We start from the raw sequence: 24,482 nt of genomic DNA on the forward strand, positions 1-24,482 counted from the left end.
ACATTGATTCATATGGGGGAGTATGTTACGATATAGAAGCAATGCAGCTGCAAACTGCTAGCTTGAAAGCAAAACATGATGGGAATGTTGGGACTGTCCGTGGGAAACAGAGGAACAGTCGATTCACAGTGCGAAGCACCGGAATTAGCTCAGAGTGTAATATGAGCTCTTCCGTTTGTTCCTGTCCGGGAAGTGTTTGCTTCTAGACTGCTGGAGTTTGAAGAGAGCAGTCATGTTTTTTGTAATGCTGCAAAGACAGAAATAAAGGCATGTAAATACGTTTCTGTCTATCTCTTTCCCCTGCCCGGGGGGGGGGGCAGGAAAGAGGGGTGTGTTCTTCTCACACTGAGAAGGATCGCCTATTGCGACCTAGCCTGGATCTTGCTGGGGAATGCAGCCAGGGAGGTCAACAGGGAATCATGCCGGGTGTCTGGGAGAGTTGCCAGTTTCTCCTGATAAAGTCTTGATTTCCGACACTAACTGCCTCAGTCTTATCTGGATTGATTTTCAGTTTGACACTGAGTTTCAGACATCCACTCCAACTTCTTCCCAGGGAATGCAAAAAGAGCAGAGACTGCTTGTTGTTTAGTTGTTTAGTCGTGTCTGCCTCTTCGTGACCCCCTGGACCAGAGCAGGCCAGGCCCTCCTGTCTTCCACTGCCTCCCGCAGTGGAACCCTAACCCTAAAAATGCTAAAAAACGGAGGTACACCTTCCATGCTGGATGCCATCAGACGGTTGACTCATGTTCAGCTTGTGGTCCACAAAGACCATTAGACCTCTACAATTCTATGATTCTATGGGAAACACCACGCTTGCCAGTAGCATATGTGAAAAGGATCTAAGGGTCTTAGGACACCAAAAGCTTAACATGAGTCAACAAGGTGAGTCAGTAGCAAAATAAGCTAATGCTATTTCAGGCTATCTCAACAGGCGTCTAATGTCCAGGTCATGGGAAGTAATACTATGTTCCTTTCTGCCTTGGCCAGACCACACCTGGAGTCCTGTGCTCAATTCTGGATGTCACAATCAAAGGAGGATATTGAGAAGTGGGAATCTGTGCCAAGAAGGGTGGCCACAGGGTTCTGTCTTGGGCCCGGTCTTATTTAACATCTCTATCAACGACTTGGATGATGGACTCAAGGGCATCCTGATCAAATTTGCAGATGACACCAAACTGGGAGGGGTGGCTAACACCCCAGAGGACAGGATCACACTTCAAAACGACCTTGACAGATTAGAGAACTGGGCCAAAACAAACAAGATGAATTTTAACAGGGAGAAATGTAAAGTATTGCACTTGGGCAAAAAAAATGAGAGGCACAAATACAAGATGGGTGACACCTGGCTTGAGAGCAGTACATGTGAAAAGGATCTAGGAGTCTTGGTTGACATGACATGAGCCAACAGTGTGACGCGGCAGCTAAAAAAGCCAATGCAATTCTGGGCTGCATCAATAGGAGTATAGCATCTAGATCAAGGGAAGTAATAGTGCCACTGTATTCTGCTCTGGTCAGACCTCACCTGGAGTACTGTGTCCAGTTCTGGGCACCACAGTTCAAGAAGGACACTGACAAACTGGAACGTGTCCAGAGGAGGGCAACCAAAATGGTCAAAGGCCTGGAAACGATCCCTTATGAGGAACGGCTAAGGGAGCTGGGCATGTTTAGCCTGGAGAAGAGGAGGTTAAGGGGTGATCTGATAGCCATGTTCAAATATATAAAAGGATGTCACATAGAGGAGGGAGAAAGGTTGTTTTCTGCTGCTCCAGAGTAGCGGACACGGAGCAATGGATCCAAACTACAAGAAAGAAGATTCCACCTGTTTACATTAGGAAGAACTTCCTGACAGTAAGAGCTGTTCGACAGTGGAATTTGCTGCCAAGGAGTGTGGTGGAGTCACCTTCTTTGGAGGTCTTTAAGCAGAGGCTTGACAACCATATGTCAGGAGTGCTCTGATGGTGTTTCCTGCTTGGCAGGGGGTTGGACTCGATGGCCCTTGGGGTCTCTTCCAACTCTATGATTCTATGAATATAATCAAGCATTTGGAAACCTAGCCTTTTAAGGAATGGTAGAATGAGCTGGGTAGGCTTAGGGTGCCAAAGAGGAGATTGAGAAGAGATAGGAGACCCATCTTCAAATACCATGATTCTCCCTGCTGTGAGTTCCTTGATGGTAAGTGAGACTTTTCTTCCATTTGAAGCTCTTTCCACATTCCAAGCATTGATATGGTTTCTCCCCTGTATGACTTCTTTGATGGGAAGTGAGACTATTCTGTCGACTAAAGCTCTTCCCGCATTCTAAGCACTGATATGGTTTCTCCCCTGTATGAATTCTTTCATGTGAAGTAAGGGTATCCTTCCGACTAAAATTCTTTCCACATTCCAAGCACTTGTATGGTTTCTCCCCTGTATGAATTCTTTGATGATCTGTGAGCTTAGCTTTCTGCCGGAAGCTCTTTCCACATTCCAAGCACTTATAGGGTTTCTCTCCTGTATGTATTCTTTGATGGGAAGTGAGACTATTTTTGTGATTAAAGCTTTTCCCACATTCTAAGCACTGATGGGGTTTCTCCCCTGTATGACTTCTTTGATGGGCTGTAAGCAAAGCCTTCTGATTGAAGCTCTTCCCACATTCCAAGCACTGATATGGTTTCTCCCCTGTATGAATTCTTTGATGATCTGTGAGCTTAGGTTTCTGCCTGAAGCTCTTTCCACATTCCAAGCACTTATAGGGTTTCCCCCCTGTATGAATACTTTGATGGGATATGAGATGGTCCTTCCGACGGAAGCTCTTCTCACATTCTAAGCACTGATATGGTTTCTCCTCTATATGAATTCTTTGATGGGAAATGAGTCTATCCTTCCGACTGAAGCTCTTCCCGCATTCCAAGCACTGATATGGTTTCTCCCCTGTATGAATACTTTGATGGGATATGAGATGGTCCTTCCGATTGAAGCTCTTTCCACACTCCAAGCATTTATAGGGTTCATACCTTGTATGCCTTCTTTGATGGCAAGTCAGACTTCTCTTCCTACTGAAGCTCTTCCCACATTCCAAGCACTGATATTGTTTCTCCCCTGTATGAATTATTTGATGATCTGTGAGCTTAGCTTTCTGCCTGAAGCTCTTTCCACATTCCAAGCACTGATACGGTTTCTCCCCTGTATGAATTATTTGATGGGAAGTGAGACCCTGCCTGTGACTGAAGCTCTTTCCACATTCCAAGCACTGATACGGTTTCTCCCCTGTATGAATTATTTGATGGGATGTGAAACTTTTTTTCCAGGTGAACTTCTTTCCACATTCCAAGCACTGATACGGTTTCTCCCCTGTATGAATTCTTTGATGGGAAGTGAAACTATTCTTGCTAGTGAAGCTCTTCCTACATTCTAAGCACTGATGGGGTATCTCCCCAGTATGAATTGTTTGATGGGAAGTGAGCTGGCAGCCCTTAATGAAGCCCCTTCCACATTCAAAGCATTTATATGGTTTCTCTCCTCTGTGAATTCTTTCATGTGAAGTAAGGGTATCCTTCCGACTAAAATTCTTTCCACATTCCAAGCACTGATATGGTTTCTCCCCTGTATGAATTCTTTGATGATCTGTGAGCTTAGCTTTCTGCCGGAAGCTCTTTCCACATTCCAAGCACTTATAGGGTTTCTCCCCTGTATGAATACTTTGATGGGAAGTGAGATGACCCCTCTGATTGAAGCTCTTCCCACACTCCAAGCACTGATATGGTCTCTCCCGACTGTGAATTGTTTGATGATAATTGAGATGTCTCTTCAGTTTGAAGCTCTTTTCACATTCCAAGCACTTGTATGGTTTCTCCCCTGTATGAATTCTTTGATGGGCCTTGAGCACAGCCCTGTGAATGAACCTCTTCCCACATTCCAAGCACTGATATGGTCTCTCCCCGCTGTGAACTGTTTGATGATAAGTGAGATGTCTCTTCAGTTTGAAGCTCTTTCCACATTCCAAGCACTTGTATGGTTTCTCCCCTGTATGATGTCTTTGATGGGCCTTGAGCACAGCCCTGTGAGTGAAGCTCTTCCCACATTCCAAACACTGATGGGGTCTCTCCCTGCTATGAGTTCTTTTAGGGAAAGTGAGAAATGTCTTCTGACGAACTGTCTTACCATCTTCCAAGTACCGATAATGATATTTCCCAGTAGGATATATTTTATGGGAAGTAGAATGGGAGCTCAGACTATAACTCTCTCCACACTCCAAATATTTATACACCTTCCCCACTGTGTGAATGTTGTCACGGTTCCCCTTGTTCATAATTTCCAATCCATCAGCACCTGCATCAAAGAGAGAAACCGATTAGAGCCTCAGGAAGAAATGGAGCCCCAAATTATTCAAATTATGGAGCACTGCTAATGAATGTTCATGATCAATGAAGAGTTCAAGGGAGTTAGATCTGAGGTCCTACTACAGGGTTCACTGCCTTTGTTGACTCTCCTTGACACACAGATTGATGGGAACCAGAGATTCAAACAGCCTGGCATCTTCCAGGATGGATCTTGTTTGGCCTAATCATGGAATCTCCTCCATCTGCAAAGCCAGTTGTCTCTTTGGTCCACCAGAAAGTGACAGAAGCAAAAACAGAAAACCTCACAGAAGCCGCTACTTCTTCTGCCACCACACAGAAAGTTACATTCAAAAAGTCTGGGCAGCTTAGTCCAGCCTGGTCATGGTTTAAAAAGGCATCTGTGGGGCAAGAACATTTGCAGACAAAACAGTAGATTCAAGGTGAGCTGCGGGGAATGAGAATCCCAAATGCTGTCAAGCGCCATCAAAATATTGCAGGATTCTCACAGGGGTGTATTTCAAAACATATATTATAGTCCAGCAGGAAGCCTTACTGAGAGAGTCCACAATCCTACGATTGTCCTCCATAACTTCCTTATGCAGAGCTCTCTGGTCAGGATCCAGCAACGCCCACTCCTCCTCTGTGAAATACACAGCGACATCTTCAAAGCACAGAGGACCCTGAAGGAAAAGGGAAAAGGTCCTCTTCTGAGACAGCATAAAGGTTATCCACTATACATTGCTCAGTTGTTTTTTGCCCATTCCTTGTTGTGTTCTTTTAATGGGATTATTTTGTGGCACCTTTTAGGTCTGGATGCCTATTTTAGCATTTCAATGGAATTATTTTACTGTGGGGGGGCCACTAGGGGCGCATTGGAAGATGGCCGACAATACCATCTCTCCGGACCACACGGGGTAATTCAGAGGCTGTTATGGGAGTAGGCAGCCTCCCTTGTTGCCCCAAGGGAATGGGGAACACTGCTCTTGCCTGCTGTGCCCATAAATCACCCCCAAATTCGAAAGAAGGGGGTGAGGGCACTAGGCAAAATGCCCCCGTGTGGACTTCGGCTCTCCTGGACGCTGTCTCCGATAGCGCACTAGCTGCAGCAATTTGGAATAATTAATTACAAAAGAAGCAAATGCACATATTTCAAGTGAAGAAGGGGAGTGAAGACTGCTAATTGAAGTGACCTCTGCGAAAGAAGACGACGGGTTGGAGCAACAGGAATATTTTACAATGAAGATACATCAAAGGCTGGGTATGTCGGCAATGGGACTGAAGGGGAGGGGGAACCTTTTTTACTTTTCTTCTATGTGATTAACCAAGAACCCCTCCTCATTAGAACCGTCGGTTTAACTGACCCAAGCAGGATGATTAAGGTCTGTGTGGAAATAAACTTTAACCAAAAGTATGCTTTATGGAGATCGAGAAGGAATTAGAGCTTTTGGAATGGCGCAATTAATTCAGAGACGCCATCTTGCCAAAGGATTTATAGCCGGGAGGAGGAACGGATTTGTTTTCAGACTGCATTCCTGGTGAATCTCCTCAGAGGTTTGAGAAAGGAGGCAGATTTGTGAAGATTAATGACGCTAAGACTGTTTTGATTTATGGAAGTGATGTTATATGGAAAACGTCTGGATATGGCTGCTGGATAAAAAAAATCCACGCAGGATTACAGACTGTTTTAACCAGCTTGTGGAGACTATCAGAGGTCACAAAGAGAAAGGAAAAATATATGAAAATAACAACAAGAGATGTGGAAAAACAATAAGGACGGACTGGATAGTACTGTGAACATCATATGGTCAGATTTGTGGACATTAAAACAGCAGCAAGAAGCAAGAAATTGACTGGATCCCCTTTGGAATTTGAAATATGGGTACCCCCAACAAAAATTAAAAATTCGGCTGTGTAATTTGGAATTTATGTAATTTGGTTTGATTTGATGTGATTGGTCAGTTAATAAAAATTATTCTTAAAAAAAAAAAGAATAATTTTACTGTGCACTCTAATGATGGGTATTAATCTTTGTGTGAATGGGTGGAACTCCGCATGGTGTTCTTCAAATTATTCTCTCTGTGGAAGTATTCCTGTTTGGCAGACAGAACACTCCCTTCTCTATTCCCGCTGTGCGATGCTTGGGGGGCGATGGGACCCTCCCTCTGCCCTACAGCCAACTTCAAGGGGCTCATGGGGGCACAGAGAGGGGGAGGAGGGGGATTCCCTTTGTGCAGCTGATGGGGCTGCTGAGGTGAATCCCGGCCACGGTTTGTTATGGCTTCTCAACTTCTTGGAAGCTTCTCAACTGCTTAGAAGCCTGATTAGATCAATATAGAAATATAGCTGCAGCTACTGATAAATCATAATAATAAAAGTGACATTCCGAAGCCCAGTTAAGGAGAGATGGCTGTTCATTCCTGTCAGCACATAAACCTTCTTGAATGGCATTGTCCATCTTTGTTCAGGACAGAGGCTTTGACAGAAATTCTTTCCGGCCCAGAGGCTCCCTGGCTGCCCCACTCCTCTGACTCTTTCCCCACACAGCTCTTTCCCCATACCAGATCGGTTTCCACAGCTGCTGCTTCTCCTCCGTTCTCATGAAAAGATGGATGAGGAGGTCTGGGGGGCATCCTTCGGTCACCTGAGAGAGACAAAAGTCAAAGGGAAGCCATCAGCTCCTGCGTCCCTCACTTCTTCAGATACACTGAAACAGAAGTCTCTTTCAGCAGCCTGTTTCAGTGTATCTGAAGAAGTGTGCATGCACATGAAAGCTCATACCAATAACAAACTTAATTAGTCTATGAGGTGCTACTAGAATGAATTTTTTTATATTGTTTCAACTACGGCAGACCCACACGGCTACCTACCTGTAACTAGAGGCTCAGCACTTAGAGATAAGTGCCATAGATGTGCCATGGAAAAGGTCTTGCTTGTTGAGTGCATTTTGACATTGTACCCATTTCAAATTTTTGTTCTTCAAAATACATCTTCCCCCCCCCTTTGGGCTCTTGGCCCCAAGTGCCTCCCCCCCCCCTAAAGATGCACAGAACCCAAAGATTAGTTTCAAGATCCACAGAATGAGAAGAAAGACGAGTTCCTCCTTACCCAGTGGCCTCCCTCTGGCGTCCAACAGAGTCTTTTCTGCCTCACAGGACTCCAGGCCCAATTCCGCAAAGAGATCCTTTCCCTGAAAGAGTAGCAAGGATTTAAAACAGAGAATGGGGAGAAGGATTAGAAAAGGAATGATCAGAGCAAACACTTTAGGGGAGCAGATCTCATCCCTTGCTTCTCCAAAGAGGGCCAGCCGTTAGGAGAGCATCTTGGAAGTCTTGCTTGGAGCCCCTTGGGAGTTTCCAGAGGAAAGTCTCTCTCACCTGCTGCTCTGCCTGCTTCCTCTCCTCTGCCTGACTCAGGAGGAAACCTTCGGCCAGGGCTACAGCCTGGGAACTGGTCTCTGCTCCGCATTCCCTCACCCAGCTCTCCATCTCCAGCGGAAGGACAGCCAGGAACTGCTCCAAGATCACCAGGTCCAGCATCTCAGCTTTGGTATGACTTTCTGGCTTCAGCCACCGACAGTCGAGGTGGTGGAGTCGGCCGCAAGCCTCTCGGGGTCCTTTGGCCTCCTGGGAGCAGAACTGTCTCAACTGCTGGCTCTGCACCTTTGAGCAAAGGGTGTCCTCCTCACCTGGGATCTTCTGAACTGAGTTTTCCCATAATCCCCCACTGCTCCCAGTTTGGAGGGCAGGGCCTCCTCCTGCTTCAGGACCAGCTGAGTCTTGCTCATCCATCTGGGCTCTCATGAAGCCTCCAAGAGATCGGAAGGAATCCTTTCGTTTTCTGCCAAGTTCTGATGATCCAGTTTAGAAGTGCTAGCAAATCCTACAAAGGAAACATATTGGTCTGTTATCAGAGTGATACTTGGTCAGGAGAAGAGAAATGTTTCCTGAGCAAGCGTGGATGAGTCCTGCTAGGAGCCAGGGCTGGACTGCACCACAGCCCCGACTCTGAACCTTCATTAACAGGGAAAAAAGGAAGAAGAAAGAGAAGTATGTCTCTAGCCCTGGTCTAAGGAAAGTGACCATGCAGAATTGCCTCACTGACAATTTCATGACCCAGAAGGTGGAAGAAACAAGAAGGGGATCATCTATCTTGGACCTAGTCCTCAACAACAGATGGGAACTGATCAACCAAGTGGAAGTACTGGGAAACGTGGGAGAAAGTGATCATGTCCTCCCCTGAGACAGAGGGAAACGCAAGCTGAGTGTAGTCAGGAATTCACTTTAAGGCGGCCAATTTTAAAAGACTTAAGGAGATACTGGGTGAGATCCTATGTTCTGAAATACTAAAGGAAATGGGAGCTTCTTAAAGGTGAAATATTGAAGGCCCAAATGCAGGCAGTCCCAACAGGAAAGAAAAGTGAGAGGCATCTAAGGAAAACAGTGTGGCTGCATAAGGAAAGTGATGCCCAACCTAGTAATCAAAGAATAAATGATGTAAGGAGGGAGCTGAAGTCCAGGATCAGAAAAGAGGGAGTAACTGGACACCTGGCTTCTTCAAGTGAATTCAGATCTCCAGGACCTGCTGAGCTGCATCCAAGGTACTGAAGGAGTAATAATAATTAATAATAATAATTTATTATTTATACCCCGCCCATCTGGCTGGGCCTCCCCAGCCACTTTGGGCGGCTTCCATAAAAACCAAAAATACAGGAGCTTGGGGATGTAAGCTCAGAGCCTTCATCTAGAGCTCTGAGGATTCTTGGAGAACAGGAGAGGTTCCTGCAGACTGGAGGGGGGCAGATGTTGTCCCCATCTTCAAAAACAGGAAAAACTACCGACCGGTGAGCTTGAGACTGATACCAGGCAACCAGGGAAGGTCCTAGAACAGATAATTAAACCGTCAGTCTGTGAGGACTGAGAAAAGGAGGCTGTGATTACGAAGACCCAGCACAGGTTTCTCGAAAACAAGTCATGCCAGACCCATCTGGCAGCACCCAGATGATGGGCTGGGCTGCCTTTCTTTATTAATGGCATTTCTATCCCACTTTTTTCTGCAAGGATCTCCGGGGGCATCCATGCGTCTACCCCTCCTCACTGAGTCCCCACAACAATGGGGCTCCGTTCAAGGTGCTGACATGAGGGGTTCACTTGGACCCCAATCTCTGAGGAGCCTCTGGAGCAGAGCCCACCGCTAAGCACCAACTCATATGTCGCAGACTCACTCATTATCGGTGACCCACCAAATTTCTACCGTTTGCCACAGGCTGTCGGGGGAGGGGCGTCATTTCTGAGGGAAAACCTAGTGATTTGCAGCCTGAGGCTGAAAGCAAGTTGGGTCAGGAGAGGCATTCTTTCAGGCAGAAGTTAAGTTATTATTAAACTAAACGGAAAGATGCCACAGGTCTAGACAGAGTAGTACAGGGGCAGCGTCTCTCCAGATCGGTTCTTCCACTGGAGGGAGACGCTGAGGGGGGCCAAAGAGGGGGCCAAATGCTTCCCGGCCTTGCTGCTCCTTTCCCTAGTAATGGCAGACGTTTCCGTGAAAAGCTTTGGGCGCAGCCTCATGCTTTGCCTCCAGAGAAGGGAGCTTTTCGTCCTGGACCCGAAACTCTTAGGTCTTTCCAAATAAGATCACCGACCTCGGGGTCCCCTTCTCCCCCGGTCAGACCATAGCTGTCCACCTCCCCTTTTTTGCGGGAAATTCCCTTATTCCAGCGCTCTCCCGGATTGTTCGATATCCCGCCGACTGTCCCCGGGACAGGGGAGGCTGCTGGTCCAATCTGAAAGTGGGCAGCTCTGGTTCAGAGGGTCTTCCCCCGGCTTCTCCCTCTCTGCCCCCGACTCAGCCCCCCAGGGGACGCCTGTCTGTCCATCCGTCTGCCTGCCTGCCTGCCTTCCCCAGAGGCTCCACCGGCTCTTCCTCTGGCCAGAGACCAGCTTCTCCTCAGAGAGGCTCCATCCAGAGCCCCTTCTCCTCCCTCAGTCGACTCCTGGGTCCAGATCCCTCTTTCTGCTTCTATCTCTCCAAAGGAGCCCTGGCTCACTTGAAGGCCTCCTTGGGGAAGCTTCTCTTTTCAGGGTTGACATTTTACTATGGCTTTATATGTGCTGGAAGCCGCCCAGAGTGGCTGAGGGAGGGATATAAATGATAAAATAATCATAATCATAATGATCAATAATTTGCTCTTTTCCCTTTTCTGCCCCTGACTAAAAACTCCCTCAGAAAAGGCTCCTTTTCTTTTCCCGCCCAAAGTGCTGGCTCCGCCCCTTTGACTGGTTGCTGGGCAGCCAATCAGAGAGAGAGGGGGCTCCGGCCCCTGGTGGCCTTTTGGGGGAACTGCACCCCGACTCTGGCCTGGCTCGGCTGTCAATCACAGGCTCCTCCCGCCTTCACCCAGAGACTTCAGATGGCAGAGGAGGAAAATGACTCTCGAGGAGGCTGAATCTCAGCCCAGCCAGAGGCGCTCCTGACCTGGCGCCTGGGGGGCCACGGGGACTGATCTCACTCACTTCTGTCCTCTTTCCCCTTTGTTCCTGCTTTGGTTTAACCAATTCACGAACCAAGAGCCCATATGCTGACCCCGGGCTGCGGACATCTCTGCCCCTTTTGTGATGCACAAATGAAACAAGAAGACAGCCTATTTATTTGGGGCTATTATTCCTAAGATCCTTGTTTCTAAAGGCAGCCCTGTTTTGGGAAGTTTTTCCTCACTAATGTTTTAATGTATTTTTAATCTTTTGTTGGAAGCCGCCCAGAGTGGCTGGGTGTCAATAATAGTTTACTATTATTATTAAGCCCAAGAAGAAGACCCCGGACCCCGTGGTGCATCTGCCAAGCAGGACCAGAGCCCTTTAAATTATTATTATTATATTATAAAGCATAAGAAGAAGACCCCGGACCCCCAGCCAGGCTCCACCTGTGGTGCATCGGCCAAGCAGGACCAGAGCCCTTTAAATTATTATTATTATATTATAAAGCCCAAGAAGAAGACCCCGGACCCCCAGCCAGGCTCCACCTGTGGAGCATCTGCCAAGCAGGACCAGAGCCCTTTCCAGAGCTACGGCTTCCTCCCCAGAATCCTGGGAACCGTAGTTTGTTCAGGATGCTGTGAGCGGACAGGAGAGCGCCCTCTCCCGCAATTCCTAGAGTGGTGTAACAACCCAGCCTCCTTGCCAGGGGACGTGGGGAACCGTAGCTGGAGCAGAGGGGGCTGTGGAGAGAGGGTCTCCCGATTGCTCTCAGCCCTCGGAGGGGGCTGCCTCTTTCACCCCACCTGCACCCTGGGGTTGATTTATCACACGTACAGACCCCTTTCATCTTCCCAGGATCTCAAGGCGGAATACGTGATTCATCCGCACAACAACCCTGTGAGGAAGGCGAGGCGAAGAGATGGGGACTGACTCAAGCTCACCCAGGGAGCTTCATGGCTGAGTGGCATGTTCCAGTCCGGGCACTCTAACCATTAGACCATGCTGCTTCTCCTTCCCGCCATGGCCTCTTTCATCTTCCCAGGATCTCAAGGTGGAATACGTCCGCACAACAACCCTGTGAGGAAGGCGAGGCGAAGAGATGGGGACTGACTCAAGCTCACCCAGGGAGCTTCATGGCTGAGTGGAGATTTGAACCCTGTCTCAGTCCGGCACTCTAACCATTAGGCCGCACTGCCCCTCCTTCCCGCCATGGCCTCTCCTCTTGGATGGCAAGACCTCCTGAGCCCCCCTCCTGCAGAGCATTTGGAGAAACCGAAGAGCTGCTGGGCCCTGTCACCCCCAGGAGAGATGGCGGCCTCTCCTTCCTTGGAGGTTTCGGAGCAGAAGGTGGAGGGCAAATAGAGCTGAGATTCCTGCAGTGCAGGGGCTGGACTAGATGTCCTTTGGGTCCCTTCCAAGTCCCCAAGGCTTCCTCTTCCGTCTGGGGGTGAAGATCTGAGCATTTGGGGAAGCCCCTGCCATTTAGGTCTGGGCTGCAGTTTTGATTTCATTGCGGAGTGTGCACTGGAAGGACGGATCCTGAAGCTGAGGCTCCAAGACTTTGGCCACCTCATGAGAAGAGAAGACTCCCTGGAAAAGACCCTGATGCTGGGAAAGATGGAGGGCGCAAGGAGAAGGGGACGACAGAGGACCAGGTGGTGGGACAGTGTTCTCGAAGCTGCAAACATGAGTCTGACCAAACTGGGGGAGGCAGTGGAAGACAGGAGTGCCTGGTGTGCTCTGGTCCAGGGGGTCACAATGACGCGGACACAACTAAACAAGAGGACTAGATGCCCTTTGGGTCCCTTCCAAGTCCCCAAGGCTTCCTCTTCAGTCTGGGGGGGCAGATCTGAGCATTGGGGGAGGCCCCTGCCATTTAGGGGACCCGCGGGGTCCTCAGTCCGGCATCTGGAGCAGCCCTTCTCCAGCTGGACTACAACTCCCATCCGCCCCAGCTAGCCAGGCCCGGGCTCAGGGATGAGGGGAGTTGTAGTCCAGCACCAGCTGGGGAAACCCCCTCGCCCCCCCCCGGCCCAGCCCTGCCTGCCCCTCCCCACAATGGGACCCCCAGGGGGGAGAGGAGACTCACCGGAGGAGAGCAGAGGGGACAGGGAGGGGCTCCGGAAGACCCGCCCCCGCCTCCGCCATTTCCCGTCCTCTCTAGGAGTGCGGCTCAGCTGCTCTTAACCCTTGCCTAGCCTTCGGCGCCCAGCTGGTCTCCTCTGGAGGGAGCCTGGGGGCCGGAGGAGGAGGAGAAGGAGCCGAGAAGGGCCAGAGGAGCCCCGGGATGGGCAGGAAAAAGGCCGGGCGGGGGGGGGGGGCGGGAGGGGTTGCAATTTCTGGCCTCTTAGGCCAGGGCTAAAGAGCAGGCAGGGCCAGAGCTGGCAAGGGATCAGCTGCCAAGGGGGCGCGGGAATAAGGGAATTTCCCCCCAAAAGGGAAGGTCGTGGGGCGCAGGGGGTGCTGTGGTCTATAAGCCACTGAGACTTGGGCTGCCCAGCGGAAGGTCTGTGCTTCCAGTCCCCATGACTGAGCTCCCCTTGCTCTGTCCCAGCTCCTGCCAACCTAGCACTTCAAAAGCACACCAGCGCAAGTAGAGAAATAGGTACCACTGTGGTGTTTCTGTGCGCTCTGGCCAGAAGCGGTTTAGTCCTGCTGCCTAAATCACCCGGAAGGCTGTCTGCGGACCAGCACTGCCGGCTCCCTCGGCCTGAAGCAAGATGAGCTCTGCGCCCCAGTCGCCTTTGCCGGGACCTGACCGTCCAGGGGTCCTTGCCTCACCCAACAGAGGAAGGGAAGGTCCACATGTTGGTGTGCGCAGGAAAAGGGGGGCTGCCTTGGCCTCCCCTTCCCCTTGAGAGCAAGCGCCTCTGGGGCGCAAGAGGGGGGTGCTGGGTCTGCGAATGCCGCTCTGCTACCCCTCTCCAACTTCAGCAGGAGCTGTGTATCCAGAGGGGGAAAGAATCCTGGGAGGTGACATTCTACTTATTTACTCACCGATGGAGGCCAAGGAGGTAAAGAAACTTAATATGAGAACTAATTGGCCGAAATATTCTGAAATTTTAGAACAAGAAGGTGGTGAATTTAAATTACAAAGTTATGAGAAAATAAAGTCCAAGGTGCGGGATTGGCTCCATTATTTTCAAATAATGGAGGCCTACAAACAAGACAGGAAAATTGGTTTCCAGGTGGAGAAATCGAAATTAGAAACAGAACTGTTAGAACCCAATACTAAGAATTTATCAAGAATGTATAACTTGCTGTTGAAGTGGAATACATTAGATGAGACAGTGAAGTCTGCTATGGTTAAATGGGCACAGGACATAGGTCATGACATTATGTTTGCTGACTGGGAGCAGTTATGGACCACAGGTATTAAATTTACGGCATGCAATGCCTTACGAGAAAACATTATGAAAATGATTTACAGGTGGTACATGACCCCAGTCAAGCTTGCGAAGATTTATCATTTGCCCAATAACAAATGTTGGAAATGTAAAGAGACTGAAGGTACCTTTTTCCACCTTTGGTGGACCTGCCCAAAGATTAAGGCCTTCTGGGAAATGATTTATAATGAAATTAAGAAAGTGCTTATGTGCACCTTTAACAAAAAACCAGAGGCATTTCTCTTGGGTATGGTTGGCCAGCTGGTGTTGAAGAAGGATAAGAATTTCTTTTTGTATGCTACTACGGCAGCAAGGATTCTTCTAGCAAAGTATTGGAAGACACAAGAGCTACCCACGCTGGAGGAATGGCAGGCGAAAGTGATTGACTTTATGGGATTGGCAGAAATGACCGGCAGAATCTGCGACCAAGAGAAAGAGACTGTGGAAGAAAATTGGAAGAAATTTAAGATGTATCTTAAGAACTACTATAAAATTGAGGAATGCTAAAATGCCGAGGGAAAAGAAGACGTAGAATTGCAGCGGAAAATTGTGTTTAATTTTTTAGGGTGGAATTGAAAAAGAGAATCAATTTTCATTTAAATTGGTTAAGAAGGGTTGCTGAATAATGGTTTAAAATCAAGGATGCAAAAAGGGAAAGGTATGGGGAAGTCCGGGAAAAGAGGGTTATGGAAATAAGGTTAAGAAAAATGGTTTGTTTTTTTTTGTATTTGTTTTAATGTTGCTTTTGTTTATGTTAAAAATTTGGAAATTAATAAAAATTTTATTAAAAAAAAAAAAGACATTCTACTTATTTACAGTGGTACCTCAGGTTAAGAACTTAATTCGTTCTGGAGGTCCGTTCTTAACCTGAAACTGTTCTTAACCTGAGGTACCACTTTAGCTAATGGGGCCTCCTGCTGCTGCCGCACCACCAGAACACGATTTCTGTTCTCATCCTGAAGCAAAGCTCTTAACCCAAGGTACTATTTCTGGGTTAGCGGAGTCTGTAACCTGAAGCATATGTAACCCGAGGTACCACTGAGTTAAATTTATATACCACCCTATGCTCACAGGCTTTCAGGGCAATTCACAAAATAAAACCAGAATATAAAACCGCAGAATCATCAAAATAAAAACAACCACTACCTGATAAACCCTCCCCCCAACTACATTTTAAAAGGGCATAGGATGTCAATCAAATCAAAGGCCTGGTTAAAAAGGAACATTTTTGCCCGGTGCATAACGGTGTATAACAAAGGCGCTTGGGGGAACTTCCTTGGGGAGAGCATACTTAACATGGGGAGCCACTGCAGAGAAGGCCCCGTTCCTGTGCTGCCACCCTCCGGACCTCTCAAGGAGGAGGGACACGAAGAAGGGCCTCAGAAGATGATCTCAGGGTCCAGGTAGGTTCATATGGAGAGAGGCCGTCTTGAGGAATTGCGGTCCTGAACTGTTTAAGGCTTTATAGGTCAAACCAGCACACTGAATGGGCAGCCAGTGCAGTCGGACCAGGATTGGTGCAATATGCTCAAACTGCCTTGCTCCGGTGAGCAACCTGGCCGCTGAATTCTGCACCAGCTGCAGTTTCCGAACCGTCTTCAGAGGCAGCCCAACGTGTAACGCATTGCAGTAATCTAACCTTGAGGTTGCCAGACCATAGACAACAGTAGCTAGGTGATCCCTGTCCAGACCGGGGCGTAGTTGGGCCACCAGCCGAAGCTGATGGAAGGCACTCTGGGCCACGGAGGCCACCTGAGCCTGGAGCGACAGGAAAGGATCCAGGAGGACCCCAAGCTATGCAGCTGCTCCTTCAGAGGAAGTGTAACCCCATCAAGAGCAGGCCATCTCCCTAGAATGGTAAACTGAAAATGATGAGGTTAGATCAGTGATGGGCAGTGATGGTTATAATATACAATTTTTATCATGGGAAAAGTCATGGAATGAGGATTTGAAGCTTACGGCTTGCTGTTCCATTGAAAGAAAACTATATGAAAATGATGTACTGTTGGTACCGAACACTGAGTAAAATTGCAAAACTGTATAGAACCAGCTCAAATTTGTGCTGGAAAAGTAAAAGGAAAGAAGGTACCTTTTATCATATGTGGTGGTCCTGTGGGGTGGTAAAAGCGTTCTGGGGAATGATATATACTGAATTTAAGAAAGCGCTTAAGGAAACTTTTGTCATCATCAACATCATCAATTTTAATTTGTATACCGCCTTTCTATCTTACAATACTCAAGGCGGTTTACAAGCTGAAGAAACAGAAAATGTACATCTTCTAACAATCTAATGCAATACAAAACATAACTTTAAAATTGGCAGCCTACATCAAAATAGCAACATTCAACCATTACTTAGAATAGTATAACATAATAATAACATATAAAAGTTAAACAGAAATCCAATCAACAGTTATAATAATATCTAAACTATAATCAGTAAAACAACGGCAAGCCATAGTAAGACTATGTTCCTTTCTGCCTTGGTCAGACCAGACCTGGAGTCCTGTGCTCAATTCTGGATGTCACAATCGAAGGAGGATATTGAGAAGTTGGAATCTGTGCAGAGAAGAGTGACCAATATAATCAAGCATTTGGAAACCAAGCCTTTTAAGGAACGATAGAAGGAGCTGGGTAGGCTTAGGGTGCCAAAGAGGAGATTGAGAGGAGACAGGAGACCCATCTTCAAATACCATGATTCTCCCTGCTGTGAGTTCCTTGATGGAAAGTGAGACCTTTCTTCCATTTGAAGCTCTTTCCACATTCCAAGCACTGATATGGTCTCTCCCCTGTATGAATTCTTTGATGAGCTTTGAAACTTCTTTTCTGGGTAAAGCTCTTCCCACATTCCAAGCACTGATATGGTTTCTCCCCTGTATGAATTGTTTGGTGGGAAGTGAGACTTTCCTTCCAGGTGAAACTCTTTCCACATTCCAAGCACTGATATGGTTTCTCCCCTGTATGAATACTTTGATGGGATATGAGCTGAACTTTCTGCCTGAAGCTCTTCCCACATTCCAAGCACTGATAGGGTTTCTCCCCTGTATGAATTCTTTGATGGGGCTTGAGTGCAGCCCTGTGACTGAAGCTCTTCCCACATTCCAAGCACTTGTGGGGTTTCTCCCCTGTATGAATTCTTTGATGGAAAGTGAGACTATTCTTGCGAGTGAAGCTCTTCCCACATTCTAAGCACTGATATGGTTTCTCCCCAGTGTGAATTCTTTGATGGGAAGTGAGCTGGCAGCCCTTATTGAACCCCCTTCCACATTCCAAGCATTTATATGGTTTCTCCCCTCTGTGAATTCTTTCATGTGAAGTAAGGATATCCTTCCGACTAAAATTCTTTCCACATTCCAAGCACTTGTATGGTTTCTCCCCTGTATGAATTCTTTGATGATCTGTGAGCTTAGCTTTCTGCCTGAAGCTCTTTCCACATTCCAAGCACTGATATGGTTTCTCCCCTGTATGAATATATTGATGGGATATGAGATGGTCCTTTCTACTGAAGCTCTTCCCACACTCCAAGCACTGATATGGTCTCTCCCGACTGTGAATTGCTTGATGATAAGTGAGATGCCTCTTCAGTTTGAAGCTCTTTCCACATTCTAAGCAATTGTATGGTTTCTCCCCTGTATGACTTCTTTGATGGGCCTTGAGCACAGCCCTGTGACTGAAGCTCTTCCCACATTCCAAACACTGATGGGGTTTCTCCCTGCTGTGAGTTCTTTTAGGGAAAGTGAGAAATGTCTTCTGATGAAATGTCTTACCATCTTCCAAGTACCGATAACGATTTTTCCCAATAGGATATATTTCATGGGAAGTAGAATGGGAGCTCAGACTATAACTCTCTCCACACTCCAAATATTTATACAACTTCCCCACTGTGTGAATGTTGTCACGGTTTCCCTTCTTTATAAATTCCAATCCATCAGCACCTGCATCAAAGAGAGAAACCGATTAGAGCCTCAGGAAGAAATGGAGCCCCCAATTATGGAAGACTACTAATGAATGTTTGTGATTGATGAAGAACGGAAGGGACTTAGATCTGAGGTCTTACTACAGATCTGTTGACTCTCCTTGACACACAGATTGATGGGAACCTGAGATTCAAACAGCCTGGCATCTTCCGGCAAGGATCTTGTTTGGCCTAATCATGGAATCTCCTCCATATGCAAGGCCAGTTGTCTCTTTGGTCCACCAGAAAGTGACAGAAGCAAAAACAGAAAACCTCACAGAAGCCGCTACTTCTTCTGCCACCACACAGAAAGTTACATTCCAGAAGGTCTGGGCAGCTCAGACCAGCCTGGTCATGGTTTAAAAAGGAAAATGTGGGGCAAGAATATTTGCAGATAGAACAGTAGATTCAAGGTGAGCTGTGGGGAAGGAGAATCCCAGATGCTGTCAAGCGCCATCAAAATATTGCAGGATTCTCACAGGTGGAGGTAGGGGTCTGTGGGTTTGGGTGGGTGGGTGTATTTCAAAACATATATTATAGTGCAGCAGGAATCCTTACTGAGAGAGTCCACAGTCGCACGATTCTCCTCCATGACTTCCTTATGTAGAGCTCTCTGGTCAGGATCCAGCAACGCCCACTCCTCCTCGGTGAAATACACAGCGACATCTTCAAAGCAGAGAGGACCCTGAAGGAAAAGGAAAAAGGTCCTCTTCTGAGACAGCATAAAGATTACATTGGTCAACAACAAATTTGTTGTCTGCGTTTTTTCAGCTGATTTAGAACGAATCTGATGCGCTGAATCCAAAAATCACATTGGTTTTGCTCAATCAGGTCAAGTTTTTGAGTTATGGCCACATGTCTTTTTTTACGTTTTTGTTCCCATGTACGCTTGTGTGGAGCATTTTAGAAGAAGTTGGTGGGGGTAAAATGCCATGTCGAATAATTGTTTTGCTTGGAAATGATTATTTTAATGACAAGAAGTATTCAGGTTTGATAGTTCTGGGTGATTATGTCGATAAAGGCATCAGTTTGAAGTCATAAAACCTCGAAATCTTCCATCAATTCTTGCGGCAAAGCATAAAGTTGGGGGATCAAAACCCCTGGCTCACTCGAGTACGCTGAAGGAGAACTATGTTCTGGAGAAAATTGGTTATGATCAGCATAAGTGGTTTATCTGTGTTGACCTGAAGATGGTGAACTTTTTGTTGGGACAACAGTCTGGCTTCACCGAGTACCCATGTTTTCTGTGCATGTGGGATAGTAGGGACTGTGCTCAGCATTACACGAAGAAGAACTGGCCTGAATTGGTGCCTTGCAGAAAAAGGAACGTCATCAACAACCCTCTGGTGGACAGAGACAGAATACTCTTCCCACCGCTGCACATCAAGCTCGGCTTAATCAAGCAGTTCACCAAGGCTCTGGACAAGGATGGTGACTGCTTCACTTACTTGTGCCAGGCTTTTCCAGGATTGACCATGGAGAAGTTGAAAGCTGGCATCTTTGACGGTCCTCAGATCCATCAGCTCATCAGAGATCCAGAGATCGGAAACTCAGTGAACGAAGTGGAACTGGAAGCATGGAAGGCATTTGTTCTGGTAGTGAAGAACCTTCTTGGCAACAATAAGGCCAGAAACTACGCAGAACTTGTCAACAACATGCTGACTGCTTTCAGAAACCTGGGCTGCAACATGAGCGTCAAGATGCACTACCTATTTCCACATATGGACCGGTTTCCTGAGAACCTGGGTTCAATGAGTGACGAGCAGGGGGAGAGATTCCATCAGGACATGAAAGAGATGGAGACCAGCTATCAGGGTCGCTGGGATGATGGCTGACTACTGTTGGACTCTGAAGAGAGACCTCCCTGCCGCTGAGCATTCCAGGAGTTCCAAGAAACAGAATTCAAGCCCTGCAGTTTGAAAAATGGTGAAGCAACATGCAATTTACGTGTACTTACCTTTATCAATGTCCACCATTCAGTTTACAGTAATCGATGTTTCTATCAGGTAATCAATATATGTTGTTGGAAAAACATTTTTTTCTCTTAAAAACATATTTAGGATGATATGTGTTGACAAAAATCAGCTGATAATGCCACAAAGATGTAATTGATTTTGTCACAAGATCTGATTTTTTTCAAATCAACATAGCACAAAAACCTGACCTGATGGAGAGAAACGGATGCCATTTCCTGATTCAGCAGTGCAAAAATACCCTAAATTAGTTGTAGATATGTAGACAACATTCAAAAAGTAAAAAATTGTTGGCCAGTGTTATCCACTATACATTGCTCAGTTGGTTTCTTCCCATTCATTGTTGTGTTCTTTTAATGGGATTATTTTGCTGCACATTTTAGGTCTGGATGCCTAGTTTAGCATTTCAATTGAATTATTTTACTGTGCATTCTAATGATGGGTATTAATCTTTGTGTGAATGGGTGGACCTCCGCCTGGTGTTCTTCAAATTATTCTCTCTGTGGAAGTATTCCTGTTTGGCAGACAGAACACTCCCTTCTCTATTCCCGCTGTGCGATGCTTGGGGGGCGATGGGACCCTCCCTCTGCCCTACAGCCAACTTCAAGGGGCTCATGGGGGCACAGAGAGGGGGAGGAGGGGGATTCCCTTTGTGCAGCTGATGGGGCTGCTGAGGTGAATCCCGGCCACGGTTTGTTATGGCTTCTCAACTTCTTGGAAGCTTCTCAACTGCTTAGAAGCCTGATTAGATCAATATAGAAATATAGCTGCAGCTACTGATAAATCATAATAATAAAAGTGACATTCCGAAGCCCAGTTAAGGAGAGATGGCTGTTCATTCCTGTCAGCACATAAACCTTCTTGAATGGCATTGTCCATCTTTGTTCAGGACAGAGGCTTTGACAGAAGCCAAGAGGAGGAGAAATTCTTTCCGGCCCAGAGGCTCCCTGGCTGCCCCACTCCTCTGACTCTTTCCCCACACAGCTCTTTCCCCATACCAGATCTGTTTCCACAGCTGCTGCTTCTCCTCCGTTCTCATGAAAAGATGGATGAGGAGGTCTGGGGGGCATCCTTCGGTCACCTGCCAGAGACAAAAGTCAAAGGGAAGCCATCAGCTCCTGCGTCCCTCAGAGGTTCAGCATAAAAAAATTCCTTCTAGTAGCACCTTAGAGACCAACTAAGTTTGTTATTGGTATGAGCTTTCGTGTGCATGCACACTTCTTCAGATACACTGAAACAGAAGTCTCTTTCAGAAGTCCCCTCCTCACTGAGTCCCCACAACAATGGGGCTCCGTTCAAGGTGCTGACATGAGGGGTTCACTTGGACCCCAATCTCTGAGGAGCCTCTGGAGCAGAGCCCACCGCTAAGCACCAACTCATATGTCGCAGACTCACTCATTATCCTTGCCTGCAATGGGCAAATAGAGCTGAGATTCCTGCAGTGCAGGGGCTGGACTAGATGTCCTTTGGGTCCCTTCCAAGTCCCCAAGGCTTCCTCTTCCGTCTGGGGGTGAAGATCTGAGCATTTGGGGAAGCCCCTGCCATTTAGGTCTGGGCTGCAGTTTTGATTTCATTGCGGAGTGCTCACTGGAAGGACGGATCCTGAAGCAGAGGCTCCAAGACTTTGGCCACCTCATGAGAAGAGAAGACTCCCTGGAAAAGACCCTGATGCTGGGAAAGATGGAGGGCGCAAGGAGAAGGGGGCGACAGAGGACGAGATGGTGGGACAGTGTTCTGGAAGCTACCAGCATGAGTTTGCCCAAACTGGGGGAGGCAGTGGGAGACAGGAGGGCCTGGCGTGCTCTGGTCCAGGGGGCCACGGAGAGGCGGACACCACTGAACAACAGGACTAGATGCCCTTTGGGTCCCTTCCAAGTCCCCAAGGCTTCCTCTTCCGTCTGGGGGGGCAGATCTGAGCATTGGGGGAGGCCCCTGCCATTTAGGGGACCCGCGGGGTCCTCAGTCCGGCATCTGGAGCAGCCCTTCTCCAGCTGGACTACAACTCCCATCCGCCCCAGCTAGCCAGGCCCGGGCTCAGGGATGAGGGGAGTTGTAGTCCAGCACCAGCTGGGGAAACCCCCTCGCCCCCCCCCGGCCCAGCCCTGCCTGCCCCTCCCCACAATGGGACCCCCAGGGGGGAGAGGAGACTCACCGGAGGAGAGCAGAGGGGACAGGGAGGGGCTCCGGAAGACCCGCCCCCGCCTCCGCCTTTTCCTCCTCAGTCTGAGCGATGTCGGTCTGGGCTGCAGTTCCCCGTTTCCCGGCGGAGCTGGCAGGGGGGTCCCGCCGGGTCCTCAGTCCCTCATCTCCACCCCCCGCCCCGCTCGCCAGGCCGGGGCTCAGGGAAGGGGGGAGTTGCAGTCCCCCCTCCAGGCCCCCCCTTGGCCAAGCCCGGCCCCCCCGAAGACCCCGAGGGGAGAGAGGAGACTCACCGGAGGAGGAGGAGGAGGCCAGAGGAAGACCCGCCCCTCCCTTCCGGTCCCCTCTAGGAGGCCGGCTCAGCTGCTCTTCACCCTTGCCTAGCCAGCTGGGAGGTCTCCTTGGGGGGGGGGCCGGAGAAGGAGGCAGAGGAGCCGAGGGGGGGGGGGGAGGCAGGGCGGGGGGGCCTGGAGGGCCTCTGGGGCCAGGGCTCAAGTCAGGCAGGGCCAGAGCTGGCCAGGGAGCAGCAGCCTCACCGCTCCTCTAAGGTAGACTGGCTCTGGCCCTGGAGGCTCCAGGCAGGACTCCTCAGAAACTAGGAAGAGCCCTGGGGCAGCTGCATCGCGCCAAAGGGGACCCATCCGGCCCAGGATCCTGCGCCCACAGTGGCTCCCAGGCGCCCCAAGCAGGAGGAGAGCGCCTTTGGCCCGCTAAGGTAGACTGGCTCTGGCCCTGGAGGCTCCGTGCAGGAAGAGCCCCAAGGCAGCTGCATGGAGCCAAAGGGGACCCATCCGGCCCAGGATCCTGTGCCCACAGTGACACCCAGGCGCCCCAAGCAGGAGGAGAGCGCCTTCTCCCCCAACTTGTGCAGCTGCTGCTCTAAGGTAGACTGGCTCTGGCCCTGGAGGCTCCAGGCAGGAAGAGCCCCAAGGCAGCTGCATGGAGCCAAAGGGGACCCATCCGGCCCAGGATCCTGTGCCCACAGTGACACCCAGGCGCCCCCAAGCAGGAGGAGAGCGCCTTCTCCCCCAACTTGTGCAGCTGCTGCTCTAAGGTAGACTGGCTCTGGCCCTGGAGGCTCCATGCAGGAAGAGCCCTGGGGCAGGTGCCTCGCACCAAAGGGGACCCATCCGGCCCAGAATCCTGCCATAGCTGTCCACTTTCAGATTTGAAAAGAAGGGATCAGCAGCCTCCCCTGTCCCGGGGACAGTCTATGGGATATCCATACAGGATAGCAGCCGGAAACGGGGCTGAAATAAGGGAATTTCCCGCAAAAAACGGGAAGGTTGACAACTATGGACAGGTCGTGGGGCGCAGGGGGTTCTGTGGTCTATAAGCCACTGAGACTTGGGCTGCTGGGTCTGCGACTGCCGCTCCCGCTACCCCTCTCCAACTTCAGCAGGAGCTGTTTATCCAGAGGGGGATACAATCCTGGGAGGAGGCGTTTCATTTCTTTATTAAATTTATATACCACCCTATGCACACAGGCTTTCAGGGCAATTCAAAAAATAAAACCAGAATATAAAACCGGAGAATCATCAAAATAAAAACAACCACCCAATAAACCCTCCCCCCAACTACATTTTAAAAGGGCATAGGATGTCAATCAAATCAAAGGCCTGGTTAAAAAGGAACATTTTTGCCCGGTGCATAACGGTGTATAACAAAGGCGCTTGGGGGAACTTCCCTGGGGAGAGCATACTTAACATGGGGAGCCACTGCAGAGAAGGCCCCGTTCCTGTGCTGCCACCCTCCGGACCTCTCAAGGAGGAGGGACACGAAGAAGGGCCTCAGAAGATGATCTCAGGGTCCAGGTAGGTTCATATGGAGAGAGGCTGTCTTGAGGAATTGCGGTCCTGAACTGTTTAAGGCTTTATAGGTCAAACCAGCACACTGAATGGGCAGCCAGTGCAGTCGGACCAGGATTGGTGCAATATGCTCAAACCGCCTTGCTCCGGTGAGCAACCTGGCCGCTGAATTCTGCACCAGCTGCAGTTTCCGAACCGTCTTCAGAGGCAGCCCAACGTGTAACGCATTGCAGTAATCTAACCTTGAGGTTGCCAGAGCATAGACAACAGTAGCTAGCTGATCCCTGTCCAGACAGAGGTGTAGTTGGGCCACCAGCCGAAGCTGATGGAAGGCACTCTGGGCCACGGAGGCCACCTGAGCCTGGAGCGACAGGAAAGGATCCAGGAGGACCCCAAGCTATGCAGCTGCTCCTTCAGAGGAAGTGTAACCCCA

General features: G+C 48.9%; 1 protein-coding gene across 5 annotated transcripts in view; it reads right to left on the reverse strand.

Annotated features, from left to right (window-relative positions):
• Nucleotides 1–1,913: 1,913 nt before the first annotated feature.
• The window catches only part of LOC307211682 (uncharacterized protein), a 66,861-nt gene continuing 44,292 nt past the window's right edge, over nt 1,914–24,482 (reverse strand). The window contains exons 1-5 of one of the 5 annotated variants that reach the window (XM_079968530.1): nt 7,693–8,218; nt 7,424–7,505; nt 6,877–6,959; nt 4,872–4,998; nt 1,918–4,307 (exon numbers count right to left, since the gene is read on the reverse strand). In XM_079968530.1, coding sequence (XP_079824656.1) covers nt 2,134–4,307; nt 4,872–4,998; nt 6,877–6,959; nt 7,424–7,505; nt 7,693–8,118 — 2,892 coding nt within the window. In that variant the 5' untranslated portion in view covers nt 8,119–8,218 and the 3' untranslated portion in view covers nt 1,918–2,133. Of the gene's footprint in view, nt 4,308–4,871; nt 5,166–6,318; nt 6,803–6,876; nt 6,960–7,423; nt 7,506–7,692; nt 8,219–21,100; nt 21,184–24,482 lie in introns of those variants that run through there. The other 4 variants (XM_079968532.1, XM_079968533.1, XM_079968531.1 and 1 more) reach the window with 4 other exon arrangements.

This window comes from Podarcis cretensis (genome assembly GCF_951804945.1).
Source record: "Podarcis cretensis genome assembly, chromosome: 3".
Lineage (NCBI taxonomy): Eukaryota > Metazoa > Chordata > Lepidosauria > Squamata > Lacertidae > Podarcis > Podarcis cretensis.